The following is a 22,307-nucleotide window of genomic DNA, read 5'->3' as shown; positions in this document are numbered from 1 at the left end:
GATTACACATTGCATACGCGGCCATATCGTACCTAAATGGCGATTACACATTGCATACACGGCCATAGCGTACATCCATGGCATGCATTCGATTTTCAGGCCTCATTTCGTAGCGAGTCCACTAAGATATGAAATCCAGTTCTGTAATATATATATATATATATATATATATATATATATATATATATATATATATATATATATATATATATATATATATATATATATATATATATGTGTGTGTGTGTGTGTGTGTGTGTGTGTGTGTGTGTGGTTATATGTAGCTGTAATTACAGAACTGGATTTCATATCTTAGTGGACTCGTTACGAAATGAGGCCTGAAAATTAAATGCATGCCAAGGATGTAAGCTGTATATAATAAGAGTTAATCTTAAGAAATAAATAACAAATGTAGATTAAACTTCGCTTACAAATAATATAAAGCACATACATATACCATATGAATAAAAGGAGTCTCGTGCTTGCGTTATAAACTGACAAGTTGGAGGTTTTTGTGTCATGTCATGTGATTTTTAACTTTAAAAACGTTTAATTTTATTTGTGCAATGCAGTCAATATTGTTTGCTTCAGTTTCAGTGAAAATGTATGAAATATTATTACCAAATTACATTTTTTGTTACCTGTGTTAACTCATTTCATAAATTTGTTTAAAATAACCACTTATGCGAGGTCCTCTATCTACCGAATAAATACAGGCAAAAGAAGTCGGTAACTGATGATATTTACAATAATTCACGGAAAATTAGACGCCTTGCACTTACGTTGAACACATTATACATTAACGATCATAAGTAAGAGATCCATGAATAAAATGATTGAGGTATATAAAATATAGATAAATGTCCACATTGGAGTGTTAATTACATACAGAAATCGTATAAAAATGTGTCCTATTCTCGCAGGTATCGAATTGTAGTGACATTAATTGCACTCAAAGACACATTACAGTACTCTATCCTTCCAAATGTTCAGAATCCGACACCTTTTTTGAACAGTAGGATTTAGTGAGAGTCAACGGCATCATTCTGTTTTAAAAAAGCCAGATTTTACTCAGCCCTCTATACACCTTCGTAGCAATCTATGAGTCAAAGTATGAGGTGGTTTGTATTAGCTCTGATTTATCAACATTCAACAATTAAATTTGTGAGTGGATATATCGTTATTGCTTACTTTCTTGAGAAAGCTATCAACACGTTGACAAAAATTAGAATTAGCATTTCATTTTCAATCATCGGTTTTGGCTAGGTAAATTGTTTATATTTTTTTCCAAGTATACCTATTCCAAGTTAATAACGCCCACAAGAAGCCATCAAATACATGTCGATCTGACAAACGCTCACGAGATTCGCTCAATCAGACAAAACAAACAGTTCGAGCAAAGCCGTCGTAAATGATATCGTGACAATTCCAAGAGTTATGCAACTGAAGCAGCATTTTTCTTTTCTTGTATGCTGTCATAACGGTATCTTAATGACATTTTGCTCATTTATTCCAAACAGTACGAGATGATGTTTTTCTCGATTGTTTCTATTTGAGCGACGAACACCGACGAAGGCGTGGAAAGTAATTTCCCTGATAAATGTTATCTCAGTCACTATGCCGTTAGGGGAAGGCATCTATAGTTAAAGTTGTATCAACGTCTAATCCAGATGTACAATCACGTTGTCGTGTAATCATGAGATTGTGTTTATAGCATGTGGACTGTGAAAACTGGTACCGAAGTTTCCTCCACTGACTATTTCCTCACTTCTTGGACTATTGGAAGAGATCTGAAGGTTATCGTCTCATTTATATAGAGCATTCTCAGGAATGTTTTGTGGAATGATACGAAAAACTGCATGTACAAATTGGATTGATGGCAAGCTATGCAATCAATAGTAATTTACAAAAATAAATGTCGCTTTTTAATGGAAAGCTTCTTTTAGTATTTAAAGCAATGAACTCAGAAATAAACTGTGATCGCTGGACGTTCCTTGATTGGCACAACACGCGCGTCTGGAGACAACAAATTCTGAAATATAGAAACACGCTGTTAGACAATGTTTGAGAATGCTATACTTGTTAGGAATGAGAAACCAGATGGATCATAGTAAGTGTTCCAGCGCATGCGATAATGCAGAAGCATCATGTAGAACTGTTCAACCAGAATCGAAACGTTTTCCTTGCGCTACATATTAATATTTAATTTACTCACACAGCCGAACTTTCATACACAAATTGACAACAAAAATTCAATCCTTCCATGATAGTTAAGAGTGTTAATAATACTAAACCCGAGAATAATAATAATAATAATAATAATAATAATAATAATGATAATAATAATAATAATGATAAATAGATATATAGATAATAAAAATAATTTCAAAAAAATATTTAAAAAAATAACAAAATTTGCACAGGTACTTGCCATATGTAGCATTGCAAAGACTAACAAGATCACAAAATTTTGTCACAAAGAATCTAAATACTCTTCTTTGTTTAACTTTCTTTGTTGTTGTTTGTTTTAATGAGATTGTCTGTTTGTAAAGAGGTTATGTTACATATTATATCGTGTAAATTCTTTCGTTAACAGCTGACAGCAATATGCGACTTTCGACGCCGCTCAAGGGCGCTAAGGGCTTCCGGCTACTCGTCTGACTCGAAACATTTGCTTACTCATTTACTAAGAACTGAATTCTTGCAAAAGTAGTGAAACGAATAATGTTCATTTACGAAACACATTTTCCTACTTACTTCTGAAACCATTTTGAGAACCGATTGTAAAAAGGATACATGTATAAATGCAGAAGTTGAAAATATTTTGTTTAGGTCAAATTGTTGAGTTACAAAAAGTTTATAACTGAAATATAAATAGTCTGTAATATTCTTCCCTAAATATGACTGAGATATTTTTTTGATCCATCCTCCATGAACAAAGCAACAGCTTACATGGAATAAAAAGATACCAATCAACTCTAGAAATAAAAGTGTAAATATCGAAAATAAGCCACTTGAAAAGTCGAGGTAGTTCATATGTTTTCAATATCATTAGCAAATATAATTTGTTATCATCAAGACTCATTGCTCTCATTGTCCGAAAGAACCTGTGCTTTCGTTAATCAATCCATAGGATTTTCTGGTTTATAAAAATCACATTTTTACTTTAAACCGATGTAAACACGTTGTAACAAGAGTGTTTTATCCAGACAGTTAATTACAAAATAATCATTTAAAGACAGTTATTATGCGTATAGTTTCAGATTTTGAGAAACGGAAAATTGTTTGATTTGAAAACCAGTGGAGTATAATAAATTCAAATGCACTAGAGCGACATAGAGAGAAAGGGGTTAGGGGGTTACCTGAGATCCTGGTCCTGGCAGACTATCATTACTTCCCCAGTGTCTGTCACTGGGTTCTGTTGTGTTCGCTGCTCCACCCATCAAACCCCTTCTACTTCCATTATGACTACTGATGTCACTTCCTGAACTTTCATTGTCAGTTTGAAATGTTGAGACTCCCCCATTAGGATAGTTAAGTCTATGGGGTCCATACCCATAATCATCGCTGTACGGAATTACAGCTGTATCTACATCTATTTCACCAACATCCCTGTCCATTTCGGACCCACTACTTTGCAGATATCCCTGGTTTATCTTCTCATCCGACAGCGGATTATCCTGAATAGTGGTACCATCCATGTCTGATGTTTCCTCAATGTCAGCGGAACAATTAAGGTCAATTTTGGGCATGTCATCGGGTATCTCTGCTTGACGATAGGTAAGACCCCTGGCACCGTGGCCTCGTGGTGCTGTAGCTTTGCTTAGATGCTCCTTTATATATTTGTGCCTTAAATTTAATACATGCAGTAAAGTAAATATATTTTTATTATTTATATCAGAAAATATCACAGGTGTGTTAAGTTAGAAAATATTATATTAACACCAATTCCCTGTTCAGGCTAGCAGTGTACAATTTGCAAATCAAAATTATGGAATTAAGCCGATATTGAAAGTATCTTTATCATAAGCATTTGCAGTCGTATTTTGCTTTTGCTATCGAAGTAACCCATTCCCAAAATGAATAGCCAAATATTGTATGCATATGCGCACGTATGTGCATACATGTCTTTATAAAAGAAAGAGGTTTACGTCTTTAAGTGGAGATATCTTGGTAAAATGTTTCATTAATATAACACTAATAAATACATCATAACCTCTAATATAAATAAGACCAAATATCTTTTTCAAATTATACTTATCAATAAAAGACATTGTTAATTTATGAAATCTAAGGGATGCTGGACACCAGCGTTATGTTATCTTTCTTCACAAAGAGCTTATACAATCAACAACAACTATCGCAAAGCATTGCAAATCGTGTAATCTTAATAATAAACAAATTTGGAAGTTTCCAAGCGCAAACAAAAATAATGAGGAGACAAACGCATCTCTGAAAGCGTTGTAGATTGTAGACATATCAGGTATAATTAAGGTACAAACAGCTCGCACAGGTTTTAATGTTGTGGTTTAAGAAAAGGTTCTCATCTATTTCGGTATTTAGGAGAACGTTTGAAAATAATGGAAACTGTTTAGATAAAGTATATGGCACACACCGATAAATAAGAAATGCAAAAAGAAAACCAATATAATATGAATGGTCGAAATGTGTAAAGTTTTCTCCTTATACATCTGTTATAACTATTTCAATCAATAACTGCCATGAAGCAGGAGAAATTAAAAGCTCAAGTGCCAAAATTTATGTATGTGTACGTTTGTGTCTGTGTGTGTGTGTGAGAGAGAGAGAGAGAGAGAGAGAGAGAGAGCAGGACCGGTTTAACCCAATAAGCGAACTAAGCGGCCGATTAGGGCGAAAAGATTTAGTGAGTGCCTAAACCGATGTACACTGTCAGATTATTCTTTTATTATCATTAAATATATGGACTAAAATATGAAATTAATCAAGCCTAACATGTATTAATACTAACAAACAGTTTATATAATGTGATGCTCAGAGGGGGTGGGGACGCAGGATGGAAGGTTCTCATATGGCACCGCTCCTGAGAGAGAGAGAGAGAGAGAGAGAGTGCTCAGTAGAAGCGAAATAGATGCAGACCCACCTCCAAATTATGTAGGCTATTAAAATAATAACGACAACCAGCAAAACTCCTGCCACAGATCCTAGTATAATTGTCAAAGTCGGATCCATAACTTGCAGTGTGGAAGCCTTGGCGACAGGTTCAGTTAAATCCGGGAACTTGACTGTCACAAGAGCAGCCGACTCACGTGGTGGTCTACCGTCGTCACGTACTATCACTTGAAAGGTATACGTATCAAATATCAAAGCAGTTGGGTCTGCTAATACGTATATTTCGCCGAAATTATTTATTACAAATAACCTGAAATTAATGAAAGAAAATTTTTAAAGGTTGCAATACTCCCTGTTTATTTTTCGATTTGTATTATTTTATTGAATGTAGGGACAGAAGAGCAGAGGTCCAAATAGCTTCCTAGGTACATGTGTTGTAAAAGTAGTTCAAATAGCTTCCTAGGTACATGTGTTGTAAAAGTAGTCTCAGTGCATCAACTAATCCTAAAAAACGGCGTGTAATCACCAGTGACCAGTACAAAACTTCTCTCGAAAACTTCTCAATCAACATTTTTGTCGTAAAGAAACCAAGCCATCATAGTCTACACATGGTGAACCGTATACATACATTATTAATACGATATTATATCTGAATGTCAAAGTGATTGCACTATGGAGGCATACATAATCACAATACATTAAAAGAGGAAGAAGACGGACACTTTTAAGATGAAAGATACTCATAGTTTCAGATAAAATCCAGTTCATATATGGAAATCTGGAGAAAGTCAGAGCTGACACATAACGAGGTTATTTACCTTTTACCTTGCATCTCATATCACTATTAAACCAGTAAAAATCATTAAATCGCATAAAATTGGTACCGATAAAAAACGAAATAAAAGAAATCAGCCGGTATATAGAGCGGGGATGGGTGGCGGTCAGGATATTGGAGCCGAATTAATATCAGAACAGCCTTGTTGCGAAAACAATATTAGGCCAGTCTGCAGAAAATACATTGTTGCAGATGGGCCATTTCATGGAGATATTAATGCATTTCCTTTAAGACAGTGACAACCAGACACAACAAATACACACAAATCAATAGACAGAACATGAGAAATAATATCAAGCGTTAGAGGAGAATACAAATGTATGCTGATGGAAACTACGATAGCATGGTTAAATTTCCTAATAGATTCATGTAACACGTGCAATTTAAATTTTGAAACAATTTCCCTTTGCGCATCTATGTATGTTATACTTACTCCTCATGTCCGACTAGAATAAAGCTTAAAGTTGAACCTTCATCTCTATCCTTGGCCTGTAAAACATTAAAAAGTTACCATGTATTTCATGACAGGTAGGTAGTTAGCATGTGCTTGTATGAAATTTTGATTCTTTGCCATGTGTTCTACTTTGCATATAGAGTTAATTGTTGCAAATACACTACCTGCATTTGTAAACTAACTATAACGTAATAACCTATCCCTTACAAAAGGATATTAACTATTGGCATAAATCAAGAGAACGGACTGATTACTTTATTACTATACAGTATGAAATAGGAGAAAGTCTTGTCTTGTGACCGTCATTGGCAGAATCGTGCATATTCATAAAAAAATCGTTTCAATCATTTAAATACAACTGCTAATGTTGAAACAAATTTGTGTTAAAGCTCCTATCAGTTGGAAACTAACTTAAGCAAAATTATTTATTCTTGGTAGACCATTAGGACATATATTCTAATGGGACACAGAGGAAACATATTCTAATGGGACACAGAGGAAACATATTCTAATGGGACACAGATCGATATCTACATTCTAACTTAAATGAGGAAAAGTTTGTGAAGCAAAAACATTTCCAGTTGAGTTGGTGTTTGTACGGAAAATATACCAGACAGGGAGGCTATCGTAATCATTCATATCTTCTTCCAACTTTTGAATCCCATTCCAGGGACCTGCATCAGGGATGACAACCATCTGTTGTCACTTGTTCAGTCTTAAAACATCATACAATTTATGACTATCCTCCCTCTCAATCGATATAGGTGAAGTTGTGGTTGGAATGAAAACCGATGAGGTGTCGACAGAAAGTCGAACAAGTTTTGGTATGAAACTATACTGCTTAATTTTTCTGGAAATACACTATCATGTTTATACTATTTATTATTATTCTTTTTTCATGTTTACGTGTTATAATGAATTGCAAGAAAAGGAATCTTCGATCAAAATCACGTACCTTGATTTGTGTTATTAAAGCACCTTTCCTTCGCTCTGTCGTTACAGAGATATCACTATCCTGTATTTCGGGATTGTTGTCGTTGATGTTACTCACTAATATCGTTACAGCAGCGGTAGAAGTCTGAGTAAAAATGATGTACATCTGATATTTTATATATCAAGAGCAAAGTTCTTCAAAGATATTGACTGTGCATAACAATGTGTGCACTTTTCCAACATAGGCAAACGATACTGCACAGATACGCAACTGATCATCTCTCTTTTGTCAAATATAATGAAAAATGAATAGAATTCCAAATTGCTTTCCTTCTTTGAGTGATAATTCACGAGAGTTAGGCTAAAGTAACGATGAACTTGTGTTTTTAATTATCTTGGCATGTTTGGATTTATGACAACGTATACATTTCATTTACAATGAAGAAAACATGATGCACACGCACGCGTGTTGCAGACTCTATTTCACAGGTCAAGAGGCGACACTCATGAGACCAGGTTCATTAAATTACTATCGACTTTTTAGATAGTGTCAGGTATCACTGCAGCCTGGTCTCTTACAAATTAGTCACTTCCTAATTAACCATAAAGCATGTGCTTCATTTAATTTATTGAAGACTGGATGCATTTGGATGTAAATTATCCTCCTGAGAGAAAACGCCCCATGAATAAAAAGTATCATCTCTCTCTCTCTCTTCGTAGTTAGCCAACGCAACAAGAAACGAAATGTTACATTATCGAATCGCGTAGAGTGAAATGATGACAAAGAAGAAGAGAGTAATGATTATAATGATGATGGTGATGTTGATAATCGCGGAGAAGAAAGCCATTAAACGAGATAGCATGTCTACAATCACAATGATGATGGTGGTGCTGACACTTATCATCATTATCTAAATCAGTGTTGTGATCGCAATCAACAGCATCGACAGAATATGAACAACAAAAAAAAATAAACTGAATTAAACTATTTACTTACCGACACAGAATCAGTTACTGTTATCTTAAAGTTGTATTCTGTCTGTGTTTCATAGTCCAGCTCTCCTCTCAGAATTATCTGACTTCTTAAAATGAAAACAAATAGGCGGTAGAAATAGTATTCAAGTCTACTTGTATTCTGTGTATCTATCGAGTTAAATACTGCCTTCTTAAAATTACGATTTGCTAATTCTGCTACTTTTAGGGGAGTTTCTTTATTCCCTTAAGCTTATTCATTAGAATTTCTGGACAAATGAATTCATATAAACATCAATCAGATATGAAATAAACAAAATAAGGCCTTACTGCTGCAAAATTATTCTTCCATAATTGTCTTTATTTAGTTTACAATATTCCATGTACTCCAATGTATATAATGGATTTATTTCACTCATTTTCTCTCTCTCTCTCTCTCTCTCTCTCTCTCTCTATATATATATATATATATATATATATATATATATATATATATATATCTTCAAAACTGTTCAACAGGAAGAAGAGAACAAAATATTACCTGTTGTTTATCTCAAAAATAGAGGAACCATTTATAATTCCAAACTGAAGCTGGAGCGGCTGTAATTAAAGCAGAAAAATAAGATTTATTCACATTGACGATGTTCGATACTTCAGCTAATGTATATTCTACTTTAACATCCAGAAATGAGATGATGTCAAAAAAGAGATAAGTGTACCTCATCCTGCATATGTGAATGTAGAATGTACTGAGCTCTATTAAGAAGTCTCCTACAAAATGTTTAAAATTTATCATTTTTTTTCTGGAAAGATATAAAAATAATCATAGTATGCATGATATGATCTGTGTTGCATTTCGAATTTCAAGAAGTTTAGTAAACCATGATTCTTAATATTATTCAAGTCACGTGATCTTTATATTAACATGATATATATATATATATATATATATATATATATATATATATATATATATATATATATATATATATATATATATATATACGTATGTGTGTGTGTATAATCTGTACCCAAGAAATACATTTTTGACATACTGAGGGGGGAAACCATGGAAATTTACAATCCACATTGTTATAAACTAACGAAGAAAAATTAATACATAAACACAAGTTTGTATTACTTACGATGTCCGTAACACCTGTTTCTGCTGTAAGCAAGACTGTGCCGACCATAGCACTCTCCTGTACTTCAACTTTATAACTTGTTTGCAGAAACCTGGGGGAGGTGGCGTTCACTTCTAGAACCGTCACAATCAGCAGGGAGGTACCCACACGCAAGGGATTATCGACCTGTGTTGCCTATCAAAAAAAGTCATAAAAATGTATCACACGCTTGCGGAAGCGTTTGCGAAAAAGACAAATAATTATTCTATTGCACGAGTAAATGTAATTATATTGCGCGAGTAAATGTAATTATATTGCACGAGTAAATGTAATTCTATTGCACGAATAAATGTAAATCTATTGCACGAGGAAATGTAATTCTATTGCACGAGGAAATGTAAAAAAGCTGAATAATGTTTTGAACCACTTTTCAGATTTGAGCCGCCTGCGTGCTCTCTGATATGGAGTTTGTCATATCTGCCATAACACAGATGTAATTAATTTCTCGTTAAAGAATATTGATGATGGGAAATGAACTGTGGTTTTATTCCTGTAAAGCCCTTAATCATGTTAATCGTAATTTGTTCGTACATACATTATTACCATATAATGTTGCCAAATCTTCATTGCAATGGTTTTGACCTTATCTCAGTAGTAGACTAAAATACATGAGTTACGTAACTACTGTCTTATATTTCAATAAGACTACCACATGGACCATTTGTAGGCCATCTCTTTTCATTATATATATATATATATATATATATATATATATATATATATATATATATATATATATATATATATATATATATATATATATATATATATATATATATATAATCAGTTGATCATAAAAGTGTACAGTGCAGTTGTGTTTTTTCTCCACATTTTATCTACTTGTGTCCTTTGTGGAGAGAACCTAGTAATTCTTTTACATGCATAGTCGATAGAACTTTCAGACCAGTGCAGCCTGAGCAATTGTAAATGTCAGTTATATTTTAACATCAACATTATCTTTGTTCAGACTCATAGATGACTGCTAATTTAGAAGTACATTGAGTTACAAAGAAACAAAAAAAGAAAACTCTTTTTAATTTTCTTAATTTCAAAGTCGCAAATAATTTAAAGCCATATATATATATATATATATATATATATATATATATATATATATATATATATATATATATATACCACACGTGTAGACAATGCATTTTAAGAAATCCTTTAAATTATACCTCTATATTTATTTTAATGAGCAGTCCTTATTTTATGACTGCATACCATTACCACGTACTTGCCTTGATATATGTATGAACTAACAATATTTTAGTTTTGTATAATTTGCATTAACTTCTCTTATATTTAACTTTATGCTTGCAATAGATGTTAATGGTGCAGATTGTTTGCTAATTACATGTATATTTGTTTTAACTGCACGTTTTGTAAGATAAAATCTCTCTGAGTTTACATATCCGTTGGCCTAGTGGTTAGAGAGTCCGCCTCGTATGCGGGAGGTCGTGGATTCTATCCCCGGCCGAGTCATACCAGAGACTTACAAAAATGGTACTAACAGCTGCTTTACTTGGCGTTCAGCATTAAGAGGCTAGTGTTAGGACTGGTCGGCCTGGCGTCAGGATAATGTGATTGGGTGGGACATCATGCTACATGTCTGCGGCATGATGCCCCAGTGCTAGACATCACTATAAACTGCCACATTGCAGACATCTTAGCGATATGACTGAAAATTTGTTAAAGGTACGTTAAAAATCAAAATCACACACACACACACACACACACACACGCTGAGTTTTGTTACCTTTATCAGCATTGAGTTCACTCGAGAAGCCAGAGTTCCTTTGACCCTGACAGTGCCAATGATTTCGTCGATTTCAAACGAGTTGGATGAATCTACGCATTAAAATAAAAAAGACTGAATATGATATACACTGGCACAGATGTATCATCTTCACGAATTACATTAACTGCATCCTCTGGATTATTTGTTTGCACCAAACGTACGAATAATCAAGTAATATTCAATGGATAGCTGTCATTGTTGTGACAGTTTAAAATGTATGTAACATCATACATTTTGTTTTATTTTCACTAAATTTAAGAATAACTGTCCATACAAATTCCGGTACTTTGAATATTTGCACAGTTAGACTGAACCACTTGATATAGACAACATATATTAGTTCATGATTGCAAATTTGCACTCATGGCAATAAAAGACGATATAAAACTTCATGTCGTAAGAGTCAAATTTGTCCATGTCCTGCAGTATTTATATTTCTGGAATATCTCTGATTCTTGAACTTATAAAAAATGCTGCTGTTAATTTACCCTTTTATTAAAAACAAAAAAACCCCACAGCAATATATTGATGCAAATTCATGTCTGTGTACCGTAAATAATTACCACTTCAACAATATTCTCGTTATAAAGGTCAATAACGAGATGTCTTTTCTATTTCGTTATTTTTTGCAAGATCTATATATAAGAGACGTGTCCATATCGTACACATTTTTGTGGTTCCGTAATTGTACTTAACTCACCCACCCAAAATAAAACAACCAACAATCACTGTGTATTTCATGCTTAGTATAGCAATATGGTCAAGGTTACCCACCTGCTACTGAGTATGTGACGGAAGCATTCAAACTGTCTTGATCTGCAGCAAATATATCCGGAACCACCTTCACCTTCGTTCCCTTGTAGTGAGGTAATCGTGTAAATGTTATTTTGCGTAAGATGTAAAAATACAACAAATACTACTACTGTTTATTTACCTTCTATATACGTTTATCTCTTTAGATTTTGCACATAAAGGCCTTCCTAACTTTGAAATCTCTTTAAAACTGTAATCCAATGATAATGTTGTCAACGTGTGGAATGATCTATAAAATGAGATGGACAAGGTCCATAATTTGTTAACCATTTCACTATTATCTGAAAAACGGTCATCATATTTGTTAAATATAATGTTACATACAAAGGCTGGTATGCGTCAGAAAACATTCTTTTGGAGCGAAAGGAGACACAAACGACCAGACATTATATGGAAATAAAAGTGTATGATGTAATGTATAACAGAAATCTTTGCCTTTAAATCCATTCATATTAAGTATAGATTCAATTACATTTGCACGCTGGCCCTTTAAAGTTAGGTACGTACCGGAGGAGTGTCTTGCCTAATGATTGCAGTGTATTGGTCAGATGAAAAGGCGGGGTTTAAGTCATCGGCATCCAATATTTCTATGATCACAGTCGCTGTTCCGTTCAATTTAGGGCCATATGCCGGGCGATCCTTTAGAAAATTAACAATGGTTTTGTATCGATGAATTCATGTGTTTGAGTCTATAAGATACAATCAATGCTGCATCCTGAAATTTCAAGAAGTTTAGTATACCATGATTCTTAATATTATTAAATTCACGTGCTCTTTACATTCCCATGATCTTAATATTCCCATGATCTTAATATTCACGTAATCTTTATATTCACATGATCTTTATATTCACAATATTTTTATATTCACATGATCTTTATATTCACAATATTTTTATATTCACATGATCTTTATATTCCCATTATCTTTATATTCACACGATCTTTATATTCACATTAGTATTATATTCTCATGATCTTTATATCACATGATCTTTATATTCACGTGATCTTTATATTCCCATTACCTTTTTATTCCCATGATCCTATATTCCCATTATCTTTATATCACATGATCTTAATATCACATGATCTTTATATTACCATTATCTATATATTCTCATGATCTTTATATTCGCATGATCTTTATATTCACATGATCTTTATATTCCCATTACCTTTTTATTCCCATGATCCTATATTCCCATTATCTTTATATCACATGATCTTTATATTCACATGATCTTTATATTCACACGATCTGTATGTATATCGACTGATTTACATGAGCTTTTGTACAATGACATCAAACCCGAAGCATTCGGCATGCAAGCTTTACCTTATTCGGATATGCATGTACGTTAATAAAACAAATCGTAAGGGAGGGGTTTGTGATTTTATGTAAATGAATGAAAGATACTAATTCTCACTTGAGCACAACAAAAAAGCTGGACAAAGTCTACATGTCGAGCCTGCCTCCGAGATTTGGGTAATTGTTGTTGTACAGGTGAAACTGTGTTCACGTACGAAAAAACACGAATTTGTAGCCTGTTTGACAGTTGAACATTGAGTGTTATCTGGTGTTTGGATTGACGTACGAACGGTCACGCACACTAACGCCAAAGTAATCGCTAAATCTAGCTTCTGTCAAGAAATTGCACTTTAAAAGACGAACAAGCAATCAATGTGCACGGCTTTATAAAACTTTTTTAAAAGGATATTTGCGAAAGAATTTCGACGGGAAAAGGTAACAGCATATGGTGTTTTTACAGCGTCAACCTAACTAATCACAAACCCCTCCCTTACGATTTGTTTTATTAACATAAATGCATATCCGAATAAGGTAAAGCTTGCATACCGAATGCCTCGGGTTTGATGTCATTGCGAAATCACCACTGACAATCAAGGATTTAAACTGCTGAGTAATTTACATCTGGCATAAAGGCGAGAAAACATCGGTATGAAATTGAAATGAAAATATGTTCACAGGTGTTGTGTATTTTTTAAATTGTATTAGTTTTTCTCCATGATAATAAGTTATAACTGTATTTTGTACCGGAAGCTGTCAAATATCAAGTTCATATTGTAATTTTGTACCGGAACCTCTCAAAAATCAATAGTATCTTATCAAAACCTTTATATTTGTAAACAAAACATACGTAGCTAATATTTTATCTGTGAGAGTGGGTTAAATATTAGGATTATTATCAATGGAAGTAAACATATTTGGGTTTGGGTCATGGTTATAGGAATTTCCCCATAAAATTACATAACCTTCCTGACGTTTAACACATTGTATATTGTAATTTTAGTAATATACTTTTCTAGAGTAAAAGTTTCCATTAAGTAATTGTTATCATTTTAAGAAAATGCTAACTATGACCGAGGTAAAGTAGAGGGCTTTATAATCATGTTTATCTGGAAATTACTAATTCGTGCTGTAAGATACTGAAGCAGAATCAATTGTGGGTTTTTGTTCCAGTGTTTGATTTGGGCTGGAATTTATTTATTCCAATTATGTATTCACTGGAAATACAAAGTGGTCATCGATACTATTCCTGGACAGAGACATTACTGGGATGTATAGTGAATTCATACAAGGATATCTTGGATTACATTAGCTTGATTCATCAAAAGACTGTTTGCACACCATCACACTGCAGGTTACTGGTAATTTAGTATACTTGAGACTATAGGCACATCAAATTCTTTATCGTTGGATTTTAGTTGGAATACCACTGGAATTTAACTAGATCTTTATTCGTTAGGACTGGTGATATAACCTTTTGGATTATTTGGGATGTAATTCGCATTACTGTAATTTCGTTTGAACTTTTCACATTGGTTTATAAGGAAATAAATTATTTGTTGAATATTTCAAAACTTGTTTGTTTTCGCTCTTTTCTAATAATTAGTTTAAGACCATAGATTCGTAATAACAAAGGTTTCCAAGTGTTTAGAAATGTTCGATTTATTATGTCTCAAAGTTTAAAAATATCCTTTATTTCACGGGCCATTTCACGTGGCTTTGGGGAAATCTTCTGAACCATTCGAAATGCTTTTATATCAGCCGCTGCATGTTAAACATTAATTTATCTTTAAACATTTCAAGCCCGTAAAGTATATGGTGGCATCTGATTTGTTCATTTTAAATAAAGACTGTTAGCATCCTAAATCCCTTTGTGGCAGTGGTGTTAAAACAAAAGTATTATCTTTTCTAAATTCATGTTTTTAAAAGCTGAATGCCCTGGATATGGCGTATGTTTCTCCAGCAAGAAGAAATCGAAACTGAACCCAGATGAAATATCAAAAATAGGATGTGAGACATTTTAATCCTAATCACCTATTAACCAGGAATCGAACTTAGAACTATAAATCACCTTGGGACCAGTAATCGAACGTGGAATCAGTACTCGAACTTTTAACTGAATTGTCGCAGTAGGCAATTATTCTTTTTATTTTTTCTATTGTGCATGAAAAGCCATCTACTTATATAAATCAACAATCTTGCTATTTCATTGGTTGTGAACACGTTTTTCTTTTTAATTCTACAGCTACTTTGAACAAAATAATACCATATTTACATTATTTTACTAATTTGGGTTGACAACCTACCTCTGCAAGTATTTCAATAACCATCTGATGATAGCTCTCAAAATCTAATGATTTGTTGAGTGTAATGGTCGGCTGTGTGGGTAGATCTATTTTGAAGTAACTCTGCAAAGAAAACGGAAATTATACGGCTTACGTGTAAGCTATTGATTAATGTCTTAAATAATAATAATAATAATAATAATAATAATAATAATAATAATAATAAAAATAATGACAATAATAATAATAATAATAATAATAATAATAATTACAATTAAATTATGATTATTATTATTATTATTATTATTATTAGTAGTAGTAGTAGTAGTAGTAGTAGTAGTAGTAGTAGTAGTTGTAGCAGTGGTAGTAGTAGTAGTAGTAGTATTGAATAATTCATATGATACGCTAAGTTCAGCAAGGAGCATTTGAGCAAAGGCTGAATAAATTTATGAATATGTTTGTTAGAGGAATATCATCCAGCAATTAATTAGATGTTGCCCGAAGTGTTTACTACACTCAAATTGTTTATTACATTTGACTTTATCCGATTAGATGTCGGTAAGGTAAAGCATCACTAATAGCATAATTTAACATCAAGCGTGTTTATCTGGAACCTACCTACCAGGCATGCGCAGTAGAATGATGGGAATCTAATGCGCTTATTTATTGAAACACGTGTAGACTCGAAAGTGGAAAGATACAATTGTTACTTCAAAGCAAGATCAGATTCTTTCCATTCCTTCCATAGTACAAGACACTTTTATCATTTCGATTTTACCAATGGGGACCACACACAATTTAGATGTCCATACCACTTACAAATGGAGTTTACTTGCTGCTGCAAACAATGTACACCATTAACGGTTTCTCAAGCGAATGAAAAATATATCTTGTAGAATCATATTTTATTGGCGGTACTAGGATACAATGATACAAAGGTGGTGTCTGTTACCGAAAATGTCCCCGGGATGATGCTGTAATATACTTGACTGTTGCCTCCATATTGGACATCATTGTCCACGGCGACAGCTCCAGAAAACACCAAAGAACCAACTGGCTTGTCCTAAAAAATATTAGACAGTAGTATATTGGGATTATGTCACCAGCTTGTATTTGGAATTTGCCCATTTTCTCATCTGGGGGTTTAATTATTTTAATACTTCTCGCCCGGGCAGTTTTCAAAAGTAAGGTGTGAAAATAGGCACTGTCGCATCATTGAATGCGCAAATTTAAGCCGCAGTTACTTTGTAAATGACAAAAAGGATTTTAAAAGGCAAAGAATTTCAGAAATATTTTATTACAAGATTTTTACTTGGCTGATTGGACATGTAGGTTGAAAACTGGAACGTCTGAAAGGTATTTTCATTTGTCTTGCGCAGGTGAACAACTGTTACATGTAAGTCAATCGATTACTTTTACCAAGGTCATGTAAAGCTGCTACTTCTGATGTATCTCCGATAAGCTTTGGAGATTAGCAATGTCAATTTCCCTTGCCAGCGATGTTTTTAAGTTTATGTATATTAACGTTTTGATAAGCGTTATCCCTGATGTTTAATATGGGTTAATATTGGAAAATGTACGGAGTATGTGTCAAGACGAACTACTACGAAAATCATCGTAATCATGTGCATATTTTGAATGTATGCTGAGGCAAACCACTTTCACCATTGCACTCATAATACCATTTGTCAGATTTCTATTTAAAAGTATAGCGAGTAATTTTAAACGTTTTATAGAAAATTTTATCCCACAGCAAAAACTCATCTAATTTCGAATTCTTTCCCAAGTGTGCAATGACGTCTTGGCCTTAGTTAACAATATACAACTGTTGTTCGTGTTTTTATTAGTCGTGCAATTAATACATTAGTTTGGAACAACCAACAAATACATTTCTAGCAGCAAAAACAACAACAGGAAATGTATACCGTTTTCATTGCGTGAATACATAGATTCGTTTATTTTCCATAGTTTTCAGAAGTTTCAGATTTTGTTCTTATAAGATAGATAAGTAATGAAAACGTACATGCATGAATCTATCTGATTTACCTCTGAAATGCTGGCATTGTAAGTGTCATATGGAAATGTTGGTGCATTGTCGTTGTAGTCAAGCACAATAACAAGCACCGAGATGTTTGTCTGAAAAAGAAATAGACACTATAATGGAAGCTAGGAAAGAAAATGAAAGTCTATGCCCTTTTCATATCCGTTCATAGAAAGAGCTTACGTTTAGCTTGGTCAACTTACCACACCAAAGAAAGGCATCACGCGAATGTTTGCTTAAACAATGCACGAGTTTCCATGAAAATTCAAACGTCATTAATTTCGTACACAAAAACAACTTCCATAACTTAACACCATTACCAAAGTTTGAATCTCTCTGTTTTTGCATGATGTATATGTGACTCGATTCAATAGAAAAATATTGTTTACATGCATCGTGTTCTAATCAGTTAAATAGGGAATGTGAAAAACGATACAAAAAGAGATGCAAACGCACATGAAATGCCGACATCATGGCACACATTTAAGATATAGTTACATGCAAGTGGTCTTTTTACCGAGCGAATCAAACACCTACATGAGTTTGCCTGGAAGTCCATTCCCCCCCCCCCCGAGAGATTTTCAAGGACTTTAGACAACAGTCATTGTGAACTGGAAGTTCTCAACGCGCCAAGTCTACAAATAATTTTTCTCTAATCAATCAATGACCTAAAATACCACAACTTCACCGTTACATGGCTTCTCCTTGTTAGCATTCCGTGGCTTAATGTTAGCATTTTACATGATGAACTATAAAACACAACTATGCAGGGAACTATTTTCCGATTACATCCTCGGGTCAGTCGAAAAACAACCCTGTGTCATATTTCACATGTGTTCCTCCACTAGACTGCTTCCACAGAGACAAAACAAAATCTCACAATAAAGGAATTACCCTTTCTCAAATATTTCAAGACACAACTATTAGTTCCTGTCACGATTATTTCACATTGAAATGCAACATAAATTAACACATCTAAGTTACGATCGGAGTTAATAGGTCACATTGCTCACCAAAAACACTTATTCTGCTCTGACCCGTCTCAAGATACGAAACTAATCCATGCCATCGTAAAGGCTCGTGAATGCTGCACATTATAACGTCTGTTTCTAGAAAGTGTCTGATTACTCTGGTTGATATTTCCCCAACACCGACTTGCCATAGTCAAACAACCAATCACTACAATCTAACAAAGTTATAAACGTAAATACAAATGACCGATAACCTAAATTTATTGCAATATATCGAGCAGTCTATAACTGGACTTACCTCCCTTGCGCCATTTTCATTTGAATTGCACTGTATGGCAAATGTGTAAGTTGAAGTACCACTGTCCGTATCCAACTCTTTTATGAGAGTAATATTTCGGGAAATGGGATCAAAAGAGAAGAATACACTAGGAGGCAATTGTGTCAGTCTAACATCTGATGAATTTCCGGTGATGTCTACTCTCTCAATAACTGACCCTGTAAGGCAATAGTTGGAGTGATATGTTACCATCAACAACATAGTCTGGGAATCAAAAGTTAGCAAAAAGCCTACTTCTGTTTTGTATTAGAAGCTATTTCTTAAGTTTGACTTCATGCAGTCTTTAATACTACACAAATATGTTTACATTAGAAAGTGTAAAACAAATGTTGATAAAATGCCTTTATCTCGCTATCATTGTACTGTAATAATAATACTTGCCCTCGTCTCTGAGTAAGATGTATTTGTCCCCTCAGACCGCTGGATAAAGTACTATGAGAGCACTGTTTGCTTTCAATGCACCAAAATGTTATGACGGCGACAAAATGTATAGCATTCAGTGCTTGCATCTAGAGTTAAATGCTTGATATAAAATGCCTTCATTCGGATCTTTCATACTTTCAATCTCACTCCATATCCCTCACTTGTTACCCTCCATTACATTTTAACACACAAACATACACACAAGCACACTGAAATTAAAGGCAGACTAATGAATGTACTATAACAGGAGTTGGTCTCATGGAAGATAGTGTACATCTTTACTGATGAATGATCTATCTCCATGTTGTATTATATCGTATCTATTAAACATTTCATTTCCTAATAACAATTCCATATACATAATTAACAACTTAAGGTATGTTACGATATTGAAACATACTTAACTATGTCCATATAAAAATAATATACAGTATGCTGTATGTCATTAAAAATACTAATACTCTCATACTTAGAAATAAGGAAGAGGAAATATTGTTCGTCTTTCACTTTGCCTACCAGTAAGAGCCAATATTTATTTTCAAATCTTCACTTGGGATAACGTGCGTTAGATCAACAGCCTATTTCAGTTTGGATGGAATTATCACTGATTGTCAAATGGATACATTCTTAAAGCCGGTTCTTATCCAAATTAGAAACTGTTGTTGATTTTGTTACTAACAGATAACATAGAACATTTATTAATATTTCCCACCATCTTCAAATTTTTATGCAAATGTTGCGTTTGATGGAGGTACATCAGTTTATTTGTTTGGGAATATACTTTAAGTTTCCAAAACATATTGAGATTCTAAATATCTGAGAGCAGTTTTTGAGGTACTTTGAATAACAGTGAAACGTCAATTTCTTGTAAGCGTTTGTATGCGAGGGAGTCTGGGAGAGTTGACTGATTGTAATCAGTATTTTATCGCTTGCACAATGAAATCTTTTTGTCTATGGAACATAGGCCTGTCTAAAACTAACTCTGAAACCCGCCCGCCCGCATTTGCAATAGTACATCTTTACTAATGCACCCAAAAAATTAAAAATTGTACAGACTGATTACTCAAACTAAAATAAAGTCATATTCAAAACTAACGCAAAATCAACGCAGTAATTTCATTGACATTGTTCTAAAATTTACTGTATACTTTGAACATTTAGTCCCGGTTTTGAAACATTTCCCACATGACCGCTTTATGTAATCTGACAGAACTATTCACAACGGGGTTAGTGTATGTATTTAGATATGTAAATTCTAAGCATTGTTGATTAAAATGCCGGAAGGGTATATTCCCTTGACTCTTATCTTGTTATCAAGTTGTAAAAATTTTGTTTGCCAATATTTTTAACGTTCTGATAAGCGGTTTGCCATACACATTCTTACGATGCAAACACTTTATGCAGTGTTCATATTCAGTCATTGTCCAGATTACAGATTGTGAAGTTTGCAATTTTCCAAGGTACAAGACCATATATGTCGCAATCTAAAGTTATGATCGGTTGAATATTGTTAGTATGAGGTTCATTTATAATGTTCTGAAGTCTGTACATCCTCTCAAGGTACTCACCATGCACGTCTAACGCAATTTCAGTCTGAGGAGTCAAATGTTAAGTGCCGTTTTGGGTCTTTTGCTCTAACACAGCAAACCTACACTTGAAATTGCGTCGAATTTCAAATCGCAAGCTCCTCGGCGAATCTCTGAATACGAGAGTCGGCAAACAATCAATTACCCGGGGTACCATTGCCCGGACAGCTTCAGATAACACTTCCGAGGCATAAATATGTTCAATGGCAACAGCAGAATTGGGCATAATTACCTAGACGACTGAATCGAAAACATTCAGACATTCCTAGTCAGTATTTTCAATTTTGGTAATTGCATACTAAGAGCGCTCGGACTATGCATAATGCCCTGTGCACAGTAGCAGAATTGTTATCCTTCTCCGATAATTTCAAATCGCTGTCATTTACCTGTTATGTCACACGCGTATCTCTCTGCAGGTGTCCATATTTAGGTTTATGCAAATTTTCACCTCCTTGTACACTTGTTTCTTCAATAACTTTAGGAAATCTTCTTTAGCACTGTATTACATTAGTTTGTAACAAACATAATTCCCTCCTTATAGTGTCAAAAGCCTTCATAGCAAAAAGAGAAGAAGGAAAAAAAACAACAAAAAAAGTCCAAAACAACAAAGCAAACCAAAAACAAAACAACTGAACCAAAATATATCAAAAACAAAAACAAGGGAACATATAACACAGATATGATCATTTTTAGGTACCCTGTTCCGAAGTCATTTTAGTAGAGATTAATAAAATTAAGTCTATTAATATATCAGTATAGTTTTATTGTCTAAAACCTTACAGAACAGCTCCTTAAGGCAACTAAGAACAGAAATGTATCTGGAACTAAAGGGATCATCTGCATGGTCACTCCTACAAATAAGTTCTATAATTTTGTTTTTCCTCATCTTAAAGACAGTTCCTAGCAAAGGAATGCTGATGAATAATGCCTATTTGTTCTAAAGACAGTGTGATCCTTTCAATTTAACTGACTCAGTTCCTGGACTTTTGTTTAACTTAATCAATACAACAACCTATTTATCTGAAATATGATAATCATGTACAGCAAATTAATTGGTACTACTTACACATCATCAAGACTAAAGTCTTGATTATTACATACACCAGTCAGTGTAGTCCTAAAATTAGTAAAATATGATAATCCACCTTTTGATAGGAATTGACAAATTTATTAGGACTGCAAAACAAGACGTTTCGGGAACACCAATATTTTCATGACGATTTCTCGTAAAGCCAAGCCGACATTCCGATGCATTTAATACACGGCCTGACCA

The 22,307-nt window shown here is 33.7% G+C and overlaps 1 protein-coding gene across 1 annotated transcript in view; it reads right to left on the bottom strand.

The window, feature by feature from the left end:
• Positions 1-726: 726 nt before the first annotated feature.
• LOC149799267 (cadherin-99C-like) overlaps positions 727-22,307 on the bottom strand; it is a 218,348-nt gene continuing 196,767 nt past the window's right edge. Inside the window, exons 5-19 of the mRNA XM_089958573.1 lie at positions 18,987-19,183; positions 17,723-17,812; positions 16,629-16,739; positions 15,698-15,799; positions 12,591-12,722; positions 12,045-12,126; positions 11,229-11,320; positions 9,428-9,601; positions 8,824-8,882; positions 8,308-8,392; positions 7,333-7,455; positions 6,357-6,412; positions 5,120-5,398; positions 3,363-3,849; positions 727-2,032 (exon numbers count right to left, since the gene is read on the bottom strand). Of these exons, the coding sequence (XP_089814699.1) occupies positions 1,964-2,032; positions 3,363-3,849; positions 5,120-5,398; positions 6,357-6,412; positions 7,333-7,455; positions 8,308-8,392; positions 8,824-8,882; positions 9,428-9,601; positions 11,229-11,320; positions 12,045-12,126; positions 12,591-12,722; positions 15,698-15,799; positions 16,629-16,739; positions 17,723-17,812; positions 18,987-19,183 (2,138 nt within the window). The 3' untranslated portion in view covers positions 727-1,963. The remainder of the gene's footprint in view (positions 2,033-3,362; positions 3,850-5,119; positions 5,399-6,356; positions 6,413-7,332; positions 7,456-8,307; positions 8,393-8,823; positions 8,883-9,427; positions 9,602-11,228; positions 11,321-12,044; positions 12,127-12,590; positions 12,723-15,697; positions 15,800-16,628; positions 16,740-17,722; positions 17,813-18,986; positions 19,184-22,307) is intronic.

The sequence above is a fragment of the Sinohyriopsis cumingii genome, chromosome 5 (genome assembly GCF_028554795.1).
Source record: "Sinohyriopsis cumingii isolate HCF-2022 chromosome 5, ASM2855479v2, whole genome shotgun sequence".
NCBI classification, from domain to species: domain Eukaryota; kingdom Metazoa; phylum Mollusca; class Bivalvia; order Unionida; family Unionidae; genus Sinohyriopsis; species Sinohyriopsis cumingii.
This window is presented reverse-complemented; position numbering and strand designations above follow the sequence as displayed.